The 22987-nt window shown below is 40.7% G+C and overlaps 2 protein-coding genes across 2 annotated transcripts in view; one reads left to right on the top strand and one right to left on the bottom strand.

The window, feature by feature from the left end:
• Positions 1–290: 290 nt before the first annotated feature.
• Positions 291–3365, bottom strand: HSBP1 (heat shock factor binding protein 1). The gene is made up of 4 exons (XM_076349043.1): positions 3241–3365; positions 2342–2408; positions 2004–2123; positions 291–549 (listed from the first exon to the last, which is right to left on the bottom strand). Exons 1-3 carry the CDS (start codon positions 3283–3285, stop codon positions 2005–2007), a joined length of 231 nt encoding a protein of 76 aa, XP_076205158.1. The 5' UTR covers positions 3286–3365; the 3' UTR covers positions 291–549; position 2004.
• The window catches only part of LOC143165540 (uncharacterized), a 126369-nt gene continuing 106166 nt past the window's right edge, over positions 2785–22987 (top strand). The window contains exon 1 of the mRNA XM_076349040.1: positions 2785–2840. The gene's annotated coding sequence lies outside the window, so the exon portion shown is untranslated. The remainder of the gene's footprint in view (positions 2841–22987) is intronic.

Here is a 22987-nt window from a genome sequence, read left to right as displayed (position 1 = left end):
AGGAACGCACAGGTAAGGTGACACCAGGAGTAGGAGTGTCTTATGTTTCCAAAATCACCGCATTACATTTATGAGAAAACAACACACAGTCCTCAACTAGTTGAGTGACTGATGCTTAGAGCTAAGATTAACGCTAAGTTTCAATCTTGTGCTTCACTCCACAAAGTTACGTAGGACAAGTTAAGATTTCCATTTGACAGGAGTCACTAGATGTTTAGCTATCAAAAATGAGACGTCTAGAAAAATATGAGAGAGAAAAAAGTGACTTCACAAAAAAATACACCCAGTAGTTGCGATCCATAAGATCTGTGTTTTAATAACACAACTCATTGATCCTCATAACAAGAATTCAAAAAGTGAAATTACAGTACACAAATCAAAATATAAACTAACCTATCCCTAACTATACAATATACATTAGGAATGCAAGCTCTGTAACAATATAAAAATGCTTTTACACACAGTAGTTGCAAAAAGCTGTTCTGTAATTCCAAGGATTTGTAGAAAAAGAAAGAAGTCTTCCAGGATTCATCTTAAGTTACTGGCAACCTGTTGGGGAAAAATAATTTAAAAAAATATATTACTGAGAAGAATTAAGAGAATCATGCTCATCAGAAATTTTCATTTGTGGGGTTCAGGCTAAGGGAACTGGCACTGGGGGCAATGAAGCCCACAATAATTTGTATTTTTGTCAAAGCATCACAAAAAATAGGTACCTTAACAAGCAAGTTGTACACCTGTTTCAAACACCCATGCCTATTATACGGGCTGCATAGTATTCTAGACGTGACCTCAGAATTTCAAGCCTAAGAGAGGCTAAGGCATGTCTTTCTTAGCCACCCTAAAAAAAGTTAATCTAACATGATATATCTAGTAGTTTATTTACCAGTTGCCTTCCATGGATTACAAAAATCAAATTCTATACAAACTGAAGTGAAATCTTAGTGCTCATATAATTATAATTACGCACCACACCCACCCACCTCGTTTATGCTGTAACAGTTTTGGCACTCTTGCATTGCCCCCATCTTCTGCAGTGCCTTTAGCAATTGTTGTAAATGCTGTGTGTGGTGCTACGTGATCACCTGAATTTATTTACATGTTTTTGTACTAGATTTTGAACTGCTGCTTGCCAAGTAGATAAAACATCTACTTCTCCGATGTTTTTGTGTAATATAGGGGCAGGTTATCAATTAAGAAATTACATAAGAAGAATATATAATAATATCGCATTTATCTTTCAATAAGAAATTTCATTTTCCAGGGAGCGTTGCCCTAGAATACGCCTTGCCTCACGTCTGAGTGTTGTCTTACACTGTCCGAGTCAGGACCTGCTGCTTTGCAGCGGTTTGTGCGAGTCATGTACTCCCAGCAAGCTCCGAACTTACACAGGAGGGATTTACAGCTGATTGACAGTAACTCACTCATTAGCCCTGGTGCACAGCAGCAAGTCCACAGTCTTTAGGAGCTTAGTGGGAGCTGAAGTCTACAGGATGCAGTGGAAGATTGAAGAGTAGCACCATGCTCACACGAGCTTTCTAGCTATGGAAATCGGAGTGGATGTTGGTAGCGTGTATGAGATTAGTGTCCTTTTCAGAAGGCACAAATATGATGAGAGAAGGGAAGAGAACAGCTCGCTTTGCTACTGATATTTTTTCCCCGTCTCTTCTTCCCATGCTGCAAAGACAGTCATTATTTCAGATCTTACTAAGAGCACCAGAGTGAGTAACAGAGGATGAATATAGCTATTGCACTTCCTCAAAACTAAATGGACGTGAATAACTCTCCTCCCAATATTGGCGAAGAAAACATCCTTGCTGAAGAGGCTAGTAGGAGCCTGCTGAGGACAGCTTTTTAAAGCTTCTTGTATTATACTGTACAGAGCTGCTCTGAATTAATTTCAGACTACCTCACAAATCAAAGGAGAAAGTCCATCTACTTTAAAGTCAGTAATTTCAGGTGACCTGAGGATTTGTTTCAAGGCTAGCAAGCAATTGTCTCACTTTAACTCTTGTTAGTAGCAGGGGTCTTGTTCTCGCCTTCCAATTCTTCCACTCCCGCTTGCGTCATGAGGTCTGCTATGTTCTTCTCCAGGTCATCTATGCGACAGCTCATGTCATCAAGTTCACTGGGGTTAAGGACTACAACCGCAATCTAGTCATGGTTGGGTTGGGATTTTAGGATTTTTTTTCATTATTGTTGTTTGGGGTTTTTTATTACGGCTTTGCTCAAGCACTTATGGTCACTTTAAATTTATCTTCTAAATCCCACTGGTAAATATACTGCAAAATACTTGTGCATCTGTAGTATATAGCACCTATCTGACTTTAAAAAAGGATATTTCTTCCAATTATTTGGTCAGACATGGTTTGAAATTTGTCCTGCATTTGCTGAAGCAATGTCTGCACCTAATAGAAAAGAAAGAAATCTGTTTTGTTTTCATTAAAGAGGTTGTTGCAGTATATAATCTCATGTAATGAGGTAAGTACAATGTTTTCTTTCATCGCTGAGCTCAACTGTGCACAAACTCTGCAGTATAATTCCATATTTAAGTAACATTTTTACATATATATCTGTGTACACACAGGAGAACTGAGGCTCACGGTAAACAACTTTAAGATCTAGAAAATGCCTGCGTTCCACAACCAGGACTAAACCCACAGCAGCTGCTTCCAGTGTCCTGCCTTAATCGCATGATGACACTTTTTTCGGTTTCGGAAGAGCAGCCTTCCCCTCCGCACTCCCAAACCCCCTCCCAGACCCCGTAACTCCTCCTCACCCAAGGAGCCCCGGCTGGCAGCACAGCCAGCCTGCGAGGCGGCACTAGCGGGGCGCTTCAGGTAAGCGAGCGGCTTTAGTGCCGCCGTGGGAAACACGACTGCAGCCGGGCTCTGACCCGAGCCGTCCCTGGGGGACTCGGCAGAAACAGCTCTGCAGTGGAAGCGGTTTATCGTAGGGCCCGGGAAAAAAGGCCCAGGCAACACCGCGAGCCCAGCAGCCCCTCCAACGGCAGGCAGACGCGGGTCACCCAACCTCGGCCGCGCCGGGCCCCAGGAGGCAACGCCAGGGCCCGCGAACGGGGCGAGGCCGGCGGCTTCCACCCCCTTCCGCGGGGGCCTCTCCTCAGGGAGGCCGCGGCCCGCCCGCCCCGCCCCGCGGCCGCCCCGGGGCGGCGCTCCCCGCTCCCCCCAGAGGCGGCGGACCCGGTCCCGGCGGCGGACCCGGTCCCGGCGGCCTCACCACGGCGGTGAGGTCCTGCACGGTCTTCGGGTCGGTCTCGGCCATGGTCGGCTCGGCGGGCGCTCGGGTCCCGGCTCCCGTCTCCACGGCAGCGGCGCTTCCGGGCCGCGCCTCGCGACTTCCGCCGCCTCTGGCGAGAAGAGACGACCCGAGGGGCATTCTGGGAAGCGTAGTCCGCGCCGCCTCAGCTCCTGAGGGGCGAGGGTGGGGACAGGGGAGCGCCGGGCGATGGCCGGCGAAATCCACCGAAAGCCCCGTCGCCAGGCTGCCCGCCGCCCCCGTGGCGGGGAGGGTGTCCCCCGGCAGGGTGCCGGAGCCCGCCCACGCCTCGCCAGGCTGCTCCGCGGCGGCGGGGGCCGCGGCCCCCTGGGCTGCAGGCGGCCTCTCCGCAGGCTGCCGGCCTGGACTGCGGCCTCTTCCCCTTCCGCCCCCTTCACGGCCGTGGCAGGCCCCCCGCAGGCAGCGGGATACGGAAAGTGAGGAGCTTGTGGGGCTCCCCGGTACATGCTAACTCAGCGTAGGAGGTGAAGCCTCGTATAAACTGAGCGCTGGCACAGCTGCGTGGAAGGCAGGGCATTAAAACATCTTTTTTTTCCCCAGAGCATTAAGCTTACACGTAATCTTACACTTAGAATAAAAGCTTTCCTCACAGTGAGATTTAATAGTTTTGCTTATGCTCTTAAAAAATAACTGCAAGTTGGCGAGATTACAGATGTGTTTTTCTAGACTGAGAAACGGTGCTGTCTGAAGAGGCCGTCTGCCTTTTTACCAATTAATTTAAAAGCGAATGAGCAGTTAAGCCCGGCCAGCAAATACGTGCAGGTAGTCTGGCTTCAGAAAGGGGCTCGCTGTAGGAAGGGTGGCATTACGGATTAGCGCTGGAAGTCGGGAATGTTACGCAAGTGGATTGATGATTAAAGGGAATATATTATTGTGGCATATTGTCTTCATGAAAGAAAGTACAAATAACAAAGTTGCATGCATTAGATTAAATTCACGTCTGCCACAGATTAGTGACATGGTCTTTAAGATACTGTAAAGCTTTGTAGACTGGATTTTTGCGGTGGGGATGGACGCAGGGTAAGCATTTCCTAAGTGTAAGTTTATAGGCTTTTTAGACCAAAACTACTCATTTGTAGTTTCCATTTGTGAAGTGAGTCAATGTTTACACGGCTGGGTTATTGTGTCCTGAGATAAGATCTAAACTGAAGTTAACAAAAACATTGAATATAAATTTGTAAATGAATAACGTTTCCCATTAGCAGCAGATGATTTTCAAATGTCTCATCTCACCTGAAAGCCAATACAATGCACTGACACACTCTGCTTTATATCATAACTAGTAACAAATGTGAGATGCAGGGTGTTTGCATTATTTATGTGCCTTTTGGAGCACTGCAGTAGTAATAAAAAAACTACTTAATGCTAGTTTGGGGAAATTTTGTTGTCTGTTTAAAAGTAAATACGGCTTCTGGTTCTGAAAAATGCTAAGAAATTAACTCCCGTTTATTTGTTTGATGTGTTTACGAAAGGTGGTTGTTTTTATAACTGCTATTTTGAATCACATGAACTATTGTTTTGAAAAGGTCGTCATACCTGGTCTCTTGGTGCACGTCAAAGCATAGATCTCTCAGCTCCCCCGAATGCTGGTGTGAGTCGCATGGCAGGTAGTGGTGCTTACAGGGTCGGGCTGTGGCTGCTGCCTGCCCGCTCCAGACCCCAAAGGATGTGGCATAGCAGTGTCTGTCCGGGGACCGTGTCTTCCCCAGCACATGTTTGAACATGTAACTACAGGGAGACCACACGGTGCTCACTGACATGGACTCTCTCCCGTGTGCACCGTGTGTTGCTCAGTCAGGCAATTGTGGCTTTCTGCAATGAGTCCAGCAGATGCAGACACAGTGGGGAGAGACACGCGCAGAGCAGGAGAGGTCTGGTGTGCGTGCTTGTGTCATCTTGCTCCCAGCTGAGGGTGATCTTTATTCTATTACGTGTTCTTCTGGTAAAACTAAATTGCTGTGTCCCGTTATCTTCTTAGTATTTGCTGTTCTTAGGTAGTGCAGAAAAGGGGGGAGCTCTCAGGAAGCTGCTTGACATATCAAGATATTGGAGGCCATTTCTGACTCTCTAGCCTCCTGACCGGGGTGCAAGGCTACAGCCTGTAGCTAGATGCCTCCCACAGAAGACATACAGCCCAAGGCCCACTCTATGCAGCAGTCCTCCAGGAGTTTCAGCAGGTGACAATGCACGTGCCTTTATTGGTTCTCCATCATTTAACAAGAAAAAATATGGATTGGCCTGATTCTCCGGCTTTTTTCTTGTAGATAGTTCTGTTGCAGCTTGACCTTGAGAGTGAGACGTTAGTGATTTGACTTCAGCACTTTGGAACCGTGACCATACCATTACCAATTGTGGCAAGTTTAGATGGGGCACTTTATAGATTCAGCTGGTGCATTTTCTAGCTCAAACAGCCCAATACCATGTTCCATTTTAGGGTATGGGCAAGCCCTAGATGGTTTTGACATATCATTTAACATGTGTGTCCACTAAACTGGTATAACGGCCCTTGTTATGCAGGGAGTCAGATCTGACTAACAAAATGATTCCTCAGGCCATTAAGGTTTTTAATAAGTGTCAAATGGCTGCACACTTGTTCTCATAACTTTAGGAATTTTTTTTCATGGTGGGATAAAACATTTTCATTATTCATTTGCTTCCTAGCACGGCATAGTTAAACAATGACTGACTTAAAATTTGCAGGGTTTTGTCTCCTTTTTGAGACTGGACTGAAAGAAAATGCTATGCAAGGAGGACTGGTAGGATTAATGATCCTTTCACAGTAATGTTCAGAGATTACTAAAATGAATGGAGCTGTAGAAGGCTGAATTTTCTTGCTAGCTTTTTACTGACAGTCTTAATTTAAAGTATACAGAGAAGGAGGACCTTAAAAATTTACAAAGAGCCTGTTGTTTTCTTTAAAATCAAGGGAAATTTGCAAAGATTAATTTAAAAATTGTTATTGAAACTCCTTTAAAATGCGGGGATATGTAATTCCAAAGTAGAATGGTTGGACCTCATATAGCAGTAAGTCATGGTCAGGCTTTGTACAAAAGCAGGCACATCTTCAGTTTTCCACAGAACTGAAAATGAACTTTGCCTTTGTGGAAACATGATAGACGTTGCAGGTATTGGCGTCTTTAGGTCTGATTCAGTTCCTGTTTCCTTTGGTGACGCAGGACTAGGGCTCAACATAATTCTCATCAAGTAACCACTTGAAAAAAAGGCTGTTAATTTAACAGCTTATTTTTTGTGCCAGTTAATGCCAAAATCACCTTAAGTGGTTAATGCTGCAGAATTAATTGTGTATTTGTTGTTAGGCATCCTTTCCAGTAATCATAACACAGGGATTGGGAGGCATCTAATGAAATACAAGTTTAAAAAGGCAGAATAAAATTTCCCAAAGGCAATTTTTGCAAAGACAGATGTTTTTGCAAAAGACCCTGTTCTTGCTAAAAACACTGTTGTGGATTCTGTAATGACTTCAAAGAGTTGTGGTCTTATATTTACGTCTTTTAAATAGCAGCTCTTCCAGAGGACCATGTTCCTGGTAGAATTCTGGTGCATTAGCTCAGTGGTAACAATTTAGAAAAGATTATATTGTTATGTCTGTGTATTCTATGAGGCAACAAATAGCAACTATACTTTAATTGCTTTGACCATCAGATCTTATTTGGGCTCCCTGATGACTTTCAGATAATTGTGGTAGTTCTGAGTATTATTCATACAATGATTGTGCACTGAAACTGTTGCAACTGTTCTTGCCTGCTCCCTCATTTGAGTGTGCTGAGTTTATGGATCTTAAGATACTCAGCACGTAAAATCACAGATATATATTGCTTTTATTCAAGCCAAAGACTTACAATGAAATCTTGAGAATGAAATTTTAATATCTCAATTGCAACCTGAGTTGCTCATGGCAGAAATTCTTGAGAAAATATAAAAATGTAACAAATAGAACTCATTTATTACTTCCAGAGGAATAACGCTCCTTAGAGGCTGTCAAATATACATGAGGTCAGGACATATTAAACAAAGAACTGTGCTCAGAAAACAACTGTCAAGGGAAAAGTAAATGTTCAATATCATGACTCGTGAATATTTAACTGGATAAACCACAAATTATGGAAACAGCAAAACCAGGTCTAGAATAAATGTGAAAGTGATTTGTATTAAACCAGAAACAATTCTCTGTGCTGTTTTCAGATTATTCTTCAGCAACTAAAACAAATAGCTTTTGTATGAGTAGTTCTCACATGAAGTTAACTCCTGTTACAAAAGGAAATTATTTTTGCGGTAGTTATTCCCCTCTGGTAATTTATCCTGTGTTTTGCATTTTCAGTCGTTGATTAGCTTGCTGTTACCTGCCATCAGAACTGATAAAGGAGTAGTTCCCTGGGCACTTCAGATCTTTTGGGCCACGTGAGGGAAGAGAAAGACAAGCAGGGATTCATTAAGAGTAGACAGATTTCATTTTAGGAGGTCGGACCAGAGGAAGGTGAGCAAGGTAAGAGATGGAGGTATGAGGGATATTACCATATTTCGTACATTACCCTTTCACTGTCTCTTTCCTCCTCACTCTCCCACTTCATTCTTGTACACAGACACTTCAGAATGTTACTTCCTTAGCATTGCTACTAAACCCTTTGTGACGGAGAGAAGAAAAGCTTTTGTAATCTATATTTTAGAAGGGAAAGGCTTGCTGATGGTCAATGACCACAAAGACAAAAGCCCTTTCCAAAACTGCTGAGGTGCTGGAAGGAGAAGGATGTTACACTGTTCTTCCTTTAGATTTGCTAAGCTTTCAGCAGCAGAAAGCAGTCAGAAACAATGCCAAAGTGTGACAATGCATGGCAGTATCAGCGGCCTAATAACAACTGCTTTGTAATTCATGGTAATGTATCGTATTGCTTATTGGCATCTCTAGGGCCAGGACAAGAGGAACTGTGCTCAAGGAACAACCTGTAAGAGGACAGTGAAGAGATTATAAGATTATACTTTGTTATCTTTAGTGGAACCAATAGTTCTGTAAGGAAAAGGACAAGTCGTACAAAATCAGACATTTTACTAGTAGAAAAGTCAACTAATTATAGACACTCTCATTGTTGACAGGTGAGCCTTAAAAGAAACTACTAAGATATGTTTTGCTTCACACAGCCATCTGTCCTCTGGTAGATTCAGTCTTTGGAGATGTTGATCAAAGAATCCATGACCAGCACATGCCTAAAAATATGTATGTGATCCACATGACCAGCATGTGTACAATTCATTTGGTAGCAGTCCATTAAATGCAATAATTAAATTCACCAAGAGAAATGCGTGATTGTACAAGAGCAAAAAAGTGCAGTAACTTTATAAAGCTATTTGAATTTTGGTATTTTATATATGGGGACATTTTAAATTGAGTGTGGGAAAAGACTACAAGATAGGAGAGGTAAGGAAGGGTGGAGCTCAAAAAGAGACTTGACTTTAAAACTGCAGCTTCCAGTTCTAACTCTGCCTTGATAAAATTTTCATGAGGACCACTGAATCCTGAATCCCGTTATTTCTGATGGGCGTCTGCACAGGACAGAAAAATCGGGCTGTGGAATTGTTTCAATTGAGTGCCAAAGGACCAGGAGGAATTCCTACTGAAAAGAGAAAGTCTTTATTAGTGTGAGGTTGTCTGAGCTGCTCCTTGCCTCAATGCTACTGCAGCTAAGGCAGTATGAGGAGAAAAGAAAGGGCCATACTCTGCTAACACGAAGTATTGCTGTCTTGGTCTCCTTTGGGCAGTTCTAGAGATGACAGTCTCACTGATACCCCCCTCTTTCACTGCCAATTTCAGGTCCATCCCTGACTTGTTGCCCCTTAGCACCAAATACCAGCTGATTCTTCTGTGAAGAATCACAGAGTCCAACTTCAGTGGAAGGGAATGAGCTCTCTGGCTGTCCAGTACCTTACAGGTAAAATGTTAATGTAGGGATATGAATCTTTCATCATAGCTATGTGCAGTGTGGACCATGCACCAAAATGAAATATTTTCTTCTCACATACATTGACATTTATGACCTATAGTGCCTGAAGACCTTCATTTTTAGAAACCTGACGTCCATTTTCTCCTTCAATTATAAGCATTCCAGAGGGCATCTCATTAAGGTTCCTGAAAAGAGCAAGCATGCCACAGATAGGAGTAATTTTGTTGTGCTAATTAAATGTAAGTGATCAGATTTTTCAATCAAGTAATTACTGGGAACATTGGCTGAAATTTTCTGTGGCAAAAGGAGATTTGCAGTGCAGAAAGAGAGTAGTTCTTAATGGAGATTCAGTTTCTTCTCCAGATAGTGATGCCAGTGAAATGTTTTGTATCTTGCTGGGTCTGGCTGTGGTGTAGGTTCATGATGCTTTTTAGTACAGATCACTACCTCTGTAACAGTCACTGATGTGCTGCTTTCAGAGGTGCTTGAGTGGCTGTTGTCGCCCTATCCTAGGAGTTGCAAGGCTCCAGTAAGATACAAAACTTGTGTCCAGGATCACTGGAAGTGATCTTCCTTTGTCTTGAATTCTGGCATTTCCTGGTGATGCATCTTCAGAGCAGAGACACATCAAGCTGTTTTGTAGATTGTACTGCAGGGAGAAGAATTGGCTTTTAACCACAAAGAGATACACTTATGCACCAAGAGACATTGCAGTGCTTTATCTGCAAACGTTGGGTTGATATTATAGTGTTGCTGCTGAGCACTTAAGGGTGGGGGTCAAACTAACATCTGACCCACTTCAGTGAAAATTTGTTGGGTTTGAAGATGCAGCCAAACCATTTTGAACTTGACTTTGAGCATGCAGTCTTACTGTTCATGTTCCTAAATTAAGGAAAGGATAGTCAGTAAGTGCTAAATAATGTATTTAGTTTTGCAGTAGTTTTTCTGAGCTTAAAGGAACTGGAATTGCACTTGGGCAGCAGGCTAGTTTACTTGCAGCTTTCAATTGAAATTATAACAAATAGAACAACTGGATGCTGGTTTTGCAGTCTTTGCATTTCAAGTCTAATCAATCAAGCCAGGGAATTACTTGAAGGTTCACAAAGGTATAGTACAATGCAGTTATTTTATGGTTTAACTCAGAGGCAGATAAGCCTGTGTCTTTACAGTTTTATCCTGTTAATTAGCCCTGTCTACTTCTTTGCCAAAAAAAGAACGGGTACTGAGAGTCTGATCCTGCACATTACTGATTTTCCACGGCTGTCACATGGAATTACAGGTGCTGAGCACCTCAGGACATTGCAGGATTGAACCATGTTTCTTCTACAGAGCTAGGTCAGTGTCACACAGAAGGTGGAAAAACACAGCCTGCAAAACTAGTCATTTCCTTGAGGAAGACACTGCAGGTTATAGAGTGTGCCAGACACTAATTAAATGTTGGCCAGTTTCTGGTTTCAATACTAAAAGTGCTCAGAGATGTTTGGGCTACAGATGAGGTGATAATATTTAATCTCAGCTGGGAAAGTTTGAAGAGCAAAAAATAAATTTAATACAAGGTTATAATAGCAACCTCCGTAAAGGACACAAATTACATTGGTTTACTCTTGTGTAAAAATCCCATGTTGGGTATGGGAAGAGAAGTGCTTTGGAGGTTACAGACTCCAGTGGGGTGAGGGCGGAATTTCCATCCAATGATTGTTGAGGCTTGAGTGCTGTAAACTGTATGCGAACAATGACTGTAACTACATGGTAAGATTGTTTCACCTTTGTTTTCCTGAAAAATTGTTATCATTGTTAGTTGTTAGAGTTTTCTGAGAGACATCAGTACTGTTATTCTCGTGTCTTCTAACTCCATTCATTATATTTGTCATTCTATTAAAAGAGCTGCTCTGCTCTAACAATTACACATTTTTGTTTGAATTACAGCTGTTGTCTCTGTTTAATATATCTCCATGTACAACTTGTTTGCTGAAGTCCTCATTTCTTTCCACAAAGATAATACAACAATTTATTTCCCAGTTTTAGTTTTTTATGCACAATAATGAAATGTTCCCTTAATTTATTTCTTGCCTTCTTCTGGATGAGCAGTTACGTTTAGGTATGTCTTACCTTTTGAATGTTAACAATCTACCCAGAATTAGCTGAAAATTTAAAGGATGACATTTCCTTGAATATTTCTTAAAGAATTCATTGGCATTTCTGCTGCTTCAAATAGACAAAGCTGGATGTATTTAATTATAAATACTTCATGTGTGGAGGCGAATAGGTAATTATTCTTAGTGTCTGCTCCACTAAGATGTTTTTTCCCTCTGTTATTGAGTTAAAAGAAGTTTGGCAAATCAATCACAAATTTACAACTACATATCCTAGACTAAAATTAAGGACAGTCGAAATTTTTCCTTATTGAAATTTGAAATGTTTCCTTCCAATTCCAACTCTATAAAGCCAGGAGAAAGGCGTCATTTGTAAATGGACAGAGGTGCCACCTGGAAAACAAATGGACAACCGTGGAAGCCAGCAGGGAAGTCAGACCAGAAGAGGGGGCAATTACACGGTTGTGCAGCCACTCTGAATAACGGGGTAATTATAACGGCAGAATGTGTAAATCTATAACACTGGACATCTTGGGGCAGTGAGAGTCAATTCCTACTGTGGCTAAATCTGATGTTAAATTGCTGTTGATTCTGGTGCGATCGCAATTAGGTCAATGCTGAGCTCTTTTTCAAAATCCACCCACCAAGGAATGAATAAAACCAGCATTTGTATGTTCAGTACCGTGATAGGAAAGGAAAGGTTTTCTAACTGCAACATCCAGGCAAATATGGGTCTACATTTAGCTCCCCAAATTACTCATTAGAATGACTTCTTCATTTCCTGCCCAAACTGTGCACCAGTGCTCTCATCACATAAAAATCTGCAGTTGTCTCATCTGTTGTAGGTAGACTGTGATATATTCATGTTGCAAACAGGGGATTATCTGCTTTAGTATACACTTCTTTAAATGTTAGCAACCTTAAAAGTAATGCCTGTAGTACCCTGTAGTTGTCCATGTGCTAAAAGAGTTTTTGACAATGGACAACAAAAAAGAATTCCTCCATGTTCATCATCCTTTTCCCAATTTTGGGCCATGTTGTTAGCAATTCAGCATGATGCATAAGCAATAAATACTATTCTGTGCCTCAGATCTAGACAGCTGGTTCCCAGATTTTATGCAGAACTGTTTTACAACCTGTTTGCTTGGCATACAGCAGTTCCCTGCTGAATTACTCACTTTATTCTGTGGCCAACAGACTGGATAGTTGTGACATGTCAAGTGAAATTCAATCACTACATTTGATGTAAACAAACTCTCAAGACTTGTCTCTTTGAGGAATAGAGCTTTTGATAATGTGATCATCTTCTCCCAGTCTGTCCTTAGCACTCCCAAGGGAGGCATTTATAAAGTGAAGGCAAGATCCTCATCATTTAATGGTAGTGCACTCCCTGCCCTTAGTCCAGTTTAGATCTGGTTGGGGTGAGAATGAGTACGAATCAGAAAAGGAAAAGGTAGTTTGCTCACAAGAATCCACACTCGAAACCACTGAAGTATAGAATCATAGAATTATTAAGGTTGGAAAAGACCTCTAAGATCATTGAGTCCAACCGTCGACCCAACACCACCATGCCCACTAAACCATGTCCCTAAGCGCCTCATCTACACGTCTTTTAAATACCTCCAGGGATGGGGACTCAACCACTTCCCTGGGCAGCCTGTGCCAATGTTTAACCACTCTTTCAGCAAAGAAATTTTTCCTCATGTTCAAGTAAAAGGGGTCTTTCCAGTAACCCTGGTGGGATTTGGGGCTTACATGGATCCTTTTCAACAGATAGTGGGGCAGAAGGACAGAATACATTTGTGCACATGAGCATACTTTTTTTTAGTAAAACATATCTTGTTTGGGGGCAATCGCGTAGGTTCTGGAGTCTGACTTTGGATTTTTGAGTCTTCAAGCTGCTGGTGCTGGACACTATCCATATCAGTTGCCTCAGTGTGGGACACTGATTGATTTTTTCATCCCTAGAGTCAGGGGGTAAGGAATGGGGTGGAGAGTGTACTCCTGTTGCCCCTGCTGCAGGAAGGGAAGATCATGTGTTTAAAAAATGGCAAAATGGTACTGTAAAATTCAAGCCTTAGATTTAGATTTCCTCAAGTTCTAGATGTGGCGTGGAAGCCACATATGTATCATTTGTTCTACCACACAGCAAAAACTGATAGCACAAAGGAGATGGTTGGATTTTTTTTTCTTCCAATACTGGGGAAAAAAATATCGTTTGTTTTACTCCCTTCTCCTTCTGAAGAAAAGCTTGAACTGTCCTCAGTAGAAAAAATACAGAAAATTGTTATCACAGACAAACTAGAAATACCACTAGTGAAAAATAGGTGCTTCTTCAGGCACATTGTAACTGGCAATATGAGGTGCTTCAAAGTAAAAAAAATCAGCTTTAATTACAGGTGACACCTCATATTGGCATAACATTCCTAGATTGCCTCTTTTTTGGGGCCCTTCCCTTTATCTCTGAGAAGAATGAAAACTTTTCACCATTTTCCTGAGCTTGACTGTGACAATCCATGTACTAGGTGAGATGATGGAGGAGGATTGTAGGAAAGATTGCAGCTGGCAGATCTGTTCCCTTTAAAGGCACTCCTTTGAGAACAAGAGCTGGGCTGAAAGCATGCACCTCTTATTGCCACGCAACAGTCAGACAGAACCCCGGGTACCAGACACAGCTCATCCATAATTTCATGGTTTTTCAATATCCTTTTCAAATGTGGCTTCCAGATCTGCACACAGTCTTCCAGCCTCTGCCTCAGCTGTGCTGTAAAATAACTTTCTTACTCCTACTTATTAGTCCCACACACATACATTTAAAGATCCTGTTAGTCTTTTGTGCTGCCACACCTCATCAATTTGTCTCTTAGTTTCACATTATGTCAGTGCTGTTCTGTCTCCATTCATCATAATGCAACAAGGTCTCCTCGTGAATTTAACAGCAGATCAGTCCTAACATTGGACTTAGGTCTCTGCTAAGATAAATAAGACTCTCAGTGCAGGGAAAGCAGTTAACGCATGGCTGTGGAAAAAATGTCCACTGATCCACATTTCTTCTGTTTCTAAGTAAGCATTTCCTATGGGAAGCTGTGTTCTTCACGCTGGATTCAGTGTGTTGGTATAGCTGTGACACAGTGCTAAGAATATGTTATAAGGCTATTTCCTTGCCAGATTCGATGAAGACCAGGTTTTAACATCTTGCTCTCTTTTCCCCTTATATCAGTAATATGAGTTCTTACTAGTTCTTTCTTTATGTTGTTATAAACTATATAAAGATGCTCAGAGCATGTGATAAATGAGGTTACACTTGTCTGCGTGTGAGAGAACATATCTGTTCTTGGGTCTCAAAACACTGCCTGTTTTTAGACTGCATTGATAGTACATGATTATTTTCAGTTCTCGGATGCAATACGTTTCCATACATTTCCTTTGATATTCAATAGTGAACGCTTATGTATGCAGTAAAATGCATAACAAGGTACAGTATCAAGCTATAAAAGTGTATGCAGGACTACTGCTATAATCTCCTGTTGCATAAATATAGTTTTGACTAGCTCCGTGCAAAAATGTGAAGGCTATGCCAAGCAGAAGGTTATTGAAAAGATCATAGAGTCATAACCCATTTGGAAGAAACAACCAGCAAGTTTAAGAAGAAATGAAATTAAACTTTAACAGCACCCTAATTGCATGGCAGTAAAATTCAACTGTTATAATTCTGGTTACATTATCTTAGAAACGCTTTTACTGTATCTTAAGCTGTAGAAGAAATCCATTAGAAGCATAACCTGAAAGGAACATGAAGAGGTCATCTTTCATTTTCCTGCTGTAAGGCTGAAAAACTTCAAGCGATGTATTGTTTCAAAAATGGTGTGTGCATGCATGGCTGCCAGGGGAAGAGTTAAGGTTATATACTATAAGTTTCCTACTTTCAGATGTCAAAATACATAACTTGAGCAGGGTCAGTAACGCATAGTCATGTAACTAAGAGGAAGATGGAAACTGAGAGGAGTCACATTTTGAAAATAAATTGGAACTGGAAAACAATCCTAGAAACAGTGTGATAAATACTTGCGAATCAATACTTGTCAACATGTTATTTGTGCACATTGTGGTTTCATTATTCAGCCAGCCATGAATAGAACTCCATCTAAAGCTAGTGGTTATTTTCCTGCATTTTCCATAGTCAAAGACCATTGAAATTAAACTAGTGCAGAGTTAATAATGTATGCTGACTGTTTTAGTTACCACTTCTGTTCAGATCTGCACTGGTAGTGTCTGGGGAACACAAACAGTAGTAGTCTCAGAGCACCTGTAATTATTTCTGCAAATTACTAAATTGACCTTGTCAGAAAAAATGGAGCAAAAGTTCTCTTGTTAATTAATTTTCTCAAATGCTTTTGTAACTTGTTTGTATAGTATGGAGATAGGCCAGATAAAGAAAAGGCAGGCACCGGAGAGATGCACTTAGGGTGGTAAATGATGGATGAAGTACTGTTAGCAATTTGGGCATTGCATTTTTACATGTACTAATCTGAGGAATACCACAATTATTAGGTACTGATGCCTTGAGAAAATTGGTTAAAATGTTCTAAAAATGTTAAAAAATAAAGGCAATTAAAAAGGACATTTCTTTATTACAGTCTGCAAGTGAGGGTTCTGCTCTGGTGGCAAGGAACTTGCGGAATATTCTTGTTTGAGTTGGTTGATCTTGGAATAGAGCCGTTTCCCTTACTTGCCACTGGCTTGCAGATTACAACACAGGTTTGAAAGCAGCATCTGCAGGTAATACCTGTCCTTCTGTGGGAAGCAAACTTCCACTGCTTTGGGCCTTAGCCAGCACAGCTAAATGTAAAAGGACGAAAGCTGCACAAAGCAAGAGAAGGGTCACCAGATTGTGCTTCTGACCTCCTGTTCTGCTTGCAGAGTTGCATATCTATGGACTGCTGTTATGCAGGACAGTTTGCAAGATACTCTGTTGATAAACTATGAAATCAAGTTACTGATAACATCCTGGGTATGTTTGGAAATGCCAAATGTTCAAAGGATCTTCAGGTATCAGAAAAGATGGACTGATGAGGGTTTTTTTTTTTAATTGGCATTTCTTATAATCCCAATGTCCACTGTGTTCAGTAGTTTAACTTCTGGGGCGATAGGACAATGGGACCCTTTGGCTGGGCTATGGACGAGGCAAGTGCTGGTGGTTTGGCAGGATCTGGAAAGGAGAAGGAAGAGGAGGGGGAAAAGCACTTCTTTCGCCCTTTAAATCAAAGCCAATGGCAACCATTGGTTTAATCAGAAAATTACTGCTACTGTCAGGAGGAACTCTAGGGACATTCCTTCCCAAAAGCTCCTTTGCTCTAGAAGGATGAAGGAGTTGCTTCATTTCACAAGGTTTCTTGCGTTTAATTTTCTGCTCTGCCTTCCTTTATTCAAAGTGGAGAATACTGAATGACTGTCCCTGCTTTTCCATACTGCAGCCATGCTGCCTCCTTTGCTTGACTAGGAAAGGGTAAGATCACCTGAGCCCTGCCTGTTACTGTCTGGGGCAGAACTGAGGTAAGGAGCTGCCCAGGTGGATGTTGAAGCTGGTTTATGCTTGCCGCAGAGTCCTCTTGGCAGAGATTTCTAGTGCTTTATCAAAGTGTCTGGCTGCATCAGTTAATTGCTTGTTACAAAGTCATATCAAAGTGCTTAAAGGTTGCAATGCACTTGTTAATTTGATTCTTTGAATAGTTTAGGAGAGCTCAGTTGTGCTGGGGTAACACAAAAGCAATCTTACAATGTACCTGCAGCATGCATGCCTGCCAAAGGCAAGGGTAATCAGTCAGTGTGTTGCCACTACTATTGATGTAGTCTGAGATGGAGTTTGACTTGAAAGATGAAGAGGAAATTAAGCATAACAGAGTGATAATAGAATGATCAATGCTGCTTGCTGCAGACTTTGCATGTGTATTGAAAAGGAAGAAATTTTGTCAATGCTAGCCACAGATGTGTAAATGAGGTGATAAGTCTTATCTTAAATACAAAGCTAAATAGAAGTGACTAGTATGGTAGAGTTAACATTGGTGCTTTACTAACAAAGCAAGAAAACCAAGAAGGATGAAATAATGTTCCAAACTTTCTCTTTCAAGAAAGCATAGATAGTTCTGGTTGTTGTCATGAAATTCCTTTTTCTCAGTATTTGAATCATGGCTCTGTTTTCTCTCATAAACATTGAGTGGAGAAGTCATTTTCCTCTAGCACTTGAGTAGCCTGGGTTGTGAACTAGAAACCTGTTGTCGTAAAAACTCTTTCTTGTTATTAAAAGACTGCTTTCAATGGCAATAAAGTCATCAGTTTGGGACAAAATTTTTCTCTTCAATGGGATATTCTGTAAAAGGAGCCTTCATTCAATAGCAAAATTTGTGCTGAGTATCATGGGCCTCAGATTCGCTAGTATGAAGCCTTTTGTTTACCAGAGTGTTCCTGAATACTAACATGGGGAGGAATACATTTGTAAGTGTCTCACCTTGGGAATCCTCTGCAGTCAATAGGATTGGTCTCTGTAGCAGGCATGTTTGCCAAATTCTGTTTGTGTAATGTGATTATTTTATTATGTTAATAGTTTCCATAAGGGAAAACGAGACTTCTGAATGTCTGTTTGCTTATAGGATCTAGCATTTATTATTTATTCTACATGCTTTTATTGATGGTTGTTGCTAAAGAGGTATCCTCATCCTTGTGGGTTTTCTAGTGCTTTTACAGAATGTCAAGTTCTCAGGAAATCATTAAGGAAATCATTAGGGATCTTCATCTATTTCGCATCCTTCCGTGCATGTAAGAGTTTCAGTGTCACCCCAACTATGTTATTTTCAGCATTCTGACTTGCTGCAAAGACTAAGGGATGCATTTCCACACCCTGGCCTTTTTTTGAAAGCCCTCAAGGTTTCACAGCATCTAACCCACTCTCTGAAATGTTCTTAGCTACTTTCCCCAATAATATCAGATGATGAACCAGATAATTGGATTGCTATATCCCAATCATATGCTTTAAAAGATCTTGCGGCGTCACAATTTCATTATTTTAATGTTCCATTGACCATTATATGAACTCCTTCAATTCACTGTGGCTTTTCTACAAAATTGCATTACCCAGCAGTGGCTTGTATGAAATCTTTTTTTAATATCCTTGAATAGTCAATAGCTTTTTAATAGAAGATTTTGTTCTAAAATTCCTTTTCTGTGTAGTAAACTTTTATTTCTTGGCGTTACTGTCCATTCAAATGCCGTGTCATTTACCTTTGGTTTTCATTTAATGTTAACCTCAGGTTAAACCCATTCACACGTCAGTCGCCACTTAGCTTTAAATCCGTGTAGATACATTCTATAGAACTTTTAATTAGTTGAACAGATATCCGTAGTGAATCATAGCAGTCTTCTAATCCAGAATGACTGTAGCAGTCTGACCACCACCTGAGCAATTCTATTTATAGTTTAGATGATGACAATCGCTACATCATTGTTGGTGCTCTGAAATTGGCAGTCTTTGTCAAAACAGGAAGTTTTGAAGCAAACAGGAGAGAATTGGATTGATATTTGGGTAATCATTTGAATATGGAGGCCAGTCACCAGTTTCAGAGATCATTTGAGTTTTAAAAGCCTTGGGTGAGTAGGAATTTTTCAGAGTACACTACAGTGGATTAGGCATTCAGAGAGAAACTCAGCTGTGAGCAAGAGCTTGTCATGAAGCCTCTGCTCCATCAGTGTGCTTCTTAGGTTCCGTTTTCAACCCACTGTCAGTCAATTTCAATCTCTCAGTACACGACTGTGTAGTTCTTTGAAATTCATTGCATTCAAAATCAGTATTGTTGGGGATTTTCTTCTTTTTCCTTTACTTTTGTGAAAGGTTATTTTTAAGTATATACATTTTCAAATTGGATGCAACCTAAGCCAAAACTCTGGAGTGTTTTCACCATATATCTGGATTTGGCCAAACATTTTATATCTGAATTTAGATATTCGTATAACAGATATTAGACTCGACCTTTAGAGCTTTGAATGCATGTGGATCCTATTTTTTTTGAGAGATCATGCTTTTCCTAAACTTTTGTCTTCCTTCCGGGACTTTTCAGTCGAGCCAATGCCAGTGCAGAGCAAGATCTGTTGTTATGATCAGCATGATCTTCTTGATCTTGCCCACACCACGTAATGTCTTCTGATAAGTGCAGCTAGAAATGAGACTCCCTGCAGCACAGAGGCAAGAGTTCACCTTCTCTCCCACAACAGTCATGCCGGCGTGCCCCTGCCTTGCATCAACTGAGATATTCAATCTCTTGTGTTTGTGAAGGATGTGGGCTCCACACCCCTAATCTTTAGCATACCTTCCCCTCCTGAAGCATCGATGGTAGGTAATAAAAATCTCTCAGAGCTGCTCTAACAATCCCATATCTTTGAAATGAGCAAGAAATAAAGTACTGCAGGAATCACACTAGGTAGATGACATGCTTTAACTGAGCTGAGTCCTTGAAGAATTAGTCTGGTGATTATGGGAAGACTACAGCTGAGTGTCTTTTTAAATCAGGTAATTTGAAATTAAGTCTCTTTTCCTTATCTAGTTAGTACAGTCCATTGTTCTGATGGTTGTTATCTGATGTTTAAAACATAGCATTTCCCAGAGTGTCTCCTGATGAGTTTAATGTAATTTGAGACTCTCTCATTCTTGAATGCTACAATTGCAATGAGATTAGGAAGCAGAGTGGTTAAAATGAGTTTCCATTGCTAAAAAAGATATTGGTAGATAATTCAGAACTTCTCAAAAGTAATCCATATTGAGAGACTGCCTGCTGTCCAGAGCAAGCATGGAGTCCAGCTTCTTCAAGCTGCAGTTCCCTTTGCTTTCTGATAATATGCGAGATGTAACATGAATGTCTCCCAGATCAAGTGTTGCTTGATTAAAATGGGTTAGAGAAAAGAAATGCAGTGAGAGCTTGCCACTTTCTACTCTGTGCGACTCATGCTGCCTGCCAGGCAAACAGGCAGCAGAGCTATTATCATTCAAATAGCAATAAGATGTGTGATTTAGGTTTTTCAGGTCTCTGCCTTTTATACTCTCATAATAGAAATCATTAGGGATCCACTGAAATACTCCATTTATCACAGTAGATTTAGATGACTGGAGACATTAAGTGCTGTTATGGGTCTGGGTCATGATTACTGCCAAGCAGAGTCCTGTTCTGGCTGAGTGAGTATGCATTAATTCAAATAACTAGATTATTATCCATCATGGCTGTTGAATAAGGCCCAGTTTTTCTAGCAACAGGGTGGGTAGGAAAATGTCCAAGAGAAGTGTCTGCCTCTTGCACCTGAGAATGAATTCAGGATCAAGTCTTCATGCTTTTACTTGGGTAAATCAAAAGTGTTTGAGCTAATTCAGCCTTTCCAAATTGCACTTTTCTGCTTCTGCATGCTGACTGAGGCCAACTCCTATTTATGCACTGGAGGAGAGTTATTACCTATGTGCCTAAGAAAAGGAAAGGAAGAGGCAGGCATCTCTGGAGCTAGACAGTGATGAGTTGCAAGGAAATTACACTCCCAACTACAAACATACAGAATTATCACATACGATTAAGTGTTTTTCTCTTCTGTCACACAGTTTATGTCCAATCTGTCATGGCAATCTAGCTCTGGAATTTGAGTGAATCTCAGCCTTTGACTTCCATCCTCTCTAGACAGGTTTTTACCTTTACAACCAAAAATCAGGTAGCTTACAACATAAATTCACTATCTTGAGTTCCAAACACTGGCTTTACAAATTGCACTTTCATTATGTAAAATAAAGCAATTTATATCCATTGACAGTAGATACAATGCTTCAGTGCACACTGTTTGGCTTGATGTATTTGGTAGCTTGAAACTAGCTGCCTTCCAAACGTACGAGGGCTTGTCCTGCTGCATGATCCTTGTGTCTATAAGCACTAGCCTGCTCATCTTCCAGAATGAAGTAGGTCGGTTTTGAATTATGAGTTTAGCCATTTAAATCTGGAATGAAATGCACAAATAAAATAAGTTAATTTGTTTGTCTTGCTGGTAAACCTCAGGCTTCTGCTATTATAAGACTGCATATCAGAAATAATAATAAAATGCACTTTTTTCCTCTGAAACACTGGCAAGGTATAATTATATTATGATTTATTTTACAACTTGAAGACCAGAACCTGAAATACTTACTCAGGCAAAATTAGAAATCAAGGAGAGTAATCAATCATTCACAACTAGGGAACGGTAATTCTTTCTAAGTCCATTTAGTAAACTGAGTACAGAATAACCCTCTTGTTTGGACCTCTGACAAATGCAAAGAATAAAAATCAGGTTTCTTGATTTCTAATGCCCTTTTACTCTGAGCCTTATTAATGCACCTCACCCTGAGTAACAGTCATAAACAGTAGTTCAGCCTTTCTAATACCCAGGATACAAGGTATTAGTGGAAATGGTGATAATTTGGGACCCCAATTACCTAGCTAAACGGGCGCACTGGACAAGGCATTCTCCAACTTCACCATTTCCTTCCATGTGGATATGGCAAGTTGGTGGGATTTCTCTCACTGGTCAGATCTACTCCAAAAGCTACCAGTTGTGTAAGATTGCGCTTGGTTTTTGGGGGACGGATGTGTTACTGGTTTTTGCCCATGATATTTTCCTCTTCTCCAGGCCATGCTAGGCATTCCTGATGGATAGCTGTCCTACTGTGTGTTTTAAGATCCCAAAGTCACTACAACTTTGGATGTAAACAGAAAAACTTCTTACGGCATTTAACTGTATGGAGATACAAAAGTAGATTACAAATCAGCAATGTGTTCAGGGTAGAAAACTGCCCACCAAGGAACTGTTAGTGTATGATTACTCAAGCTGATTTGAGAAAGAACAATTAGTATGTTTCTGAAAGACACTTTAAGAATTATCCCTATTTTCAAGCCTGAATCTTTAGGTAACTGTAAATCAGTATGTAGAAAATGGTTTTTCATGTCTAATTCATGTTTAGTGAAAAGGTCATAAACGTCTCCAGATTCTGCATTCTTTTAATTTCCAGCTATCTCAGGAAAACTAAGAATTGTCACCATAACTCTAAGTCTTGATATGCGTTTAGTTAACAAAACACTTAGTAACATCACTCCATAAGTCTTGACATGAATAGTCAATTTTTCAGCTTCTTTCTTCAAGTGAATGGTGAGTCTAGAATAATAAAATACAATGGAATCGGTGTCAACCAAAATGATTATTCAATGAAAATTTAAGTAACTGAGCAGGCAGGTAACCATACCTGAATCGCAGAATGAGGTCAGCTGCTGAGATTTAAGTCTTCACTGTTTAATAATTTTGATAGGTGCTTAGGGTTCATTTTGTAGCCTATTAAAAATGAGACATCATTGTGTCATCTTGTCCCTTAGAAATGAACTGCACAGAGGCAATCTCATACAGTTCATTTAAGAAATTATTAGCTGAATCTGTTAGAAGTTGGTTTTATTTATTTCACTGGAGTTATGCTGGTTTATATCAGCTGAGGATATGATGGATATTTCCTTGGATCTTCCACAAATCACTGCACATACAGTATTTTGGGAATACGTACTTGTGAATGTGAATAAAAATTTCTGACTGTGTGGTTTT

The sequence above is a fragment of the Aptenodytes patagonicus genome, chromosome 11 (assembly GCF_965638725.1).
Source record: "Aptenodytes patagonicus chromosome 11, bAptPat1.pri.cur, whole genome shotgun sequence".
Lineage (NCBI taxonomy): Eukaryota > Metazoa > Chordata > Aves > Sphenisciformes > Spheniscidae > Aptenodytes > Aptenodytes patagonicus.
Note: the sequence above shows the minus strand (reverse complement) of the source record. Positions and strands in the feature narration are given on the sequence as shown.

Excerpts from the sequence above, each read along its gene's own strand:
- HSBP1 (XM_076349043.1), bottom strand. The coding sequence starts at position 3,285 with ATGGCCGAGACCGACCCGAAGACCGTGCAGGACCTCACCGCCGTG. Across the intron at positions 2,409-3,240 it reads TGCAGGACCTCACCGCCGTG|GTGCAGACATTGCTTCAGCA; the intron begins GTGAGGCCGCCG and ends CTTTTCTATTAG. Across the intron at positions 2,124-2,341 it reads TGACCAAATAATTGGAAGAA|TTGATGACATGAGCTGTCGC; the intron begins ATATCCTTTTTT and ends ACCCCAGTGAAC.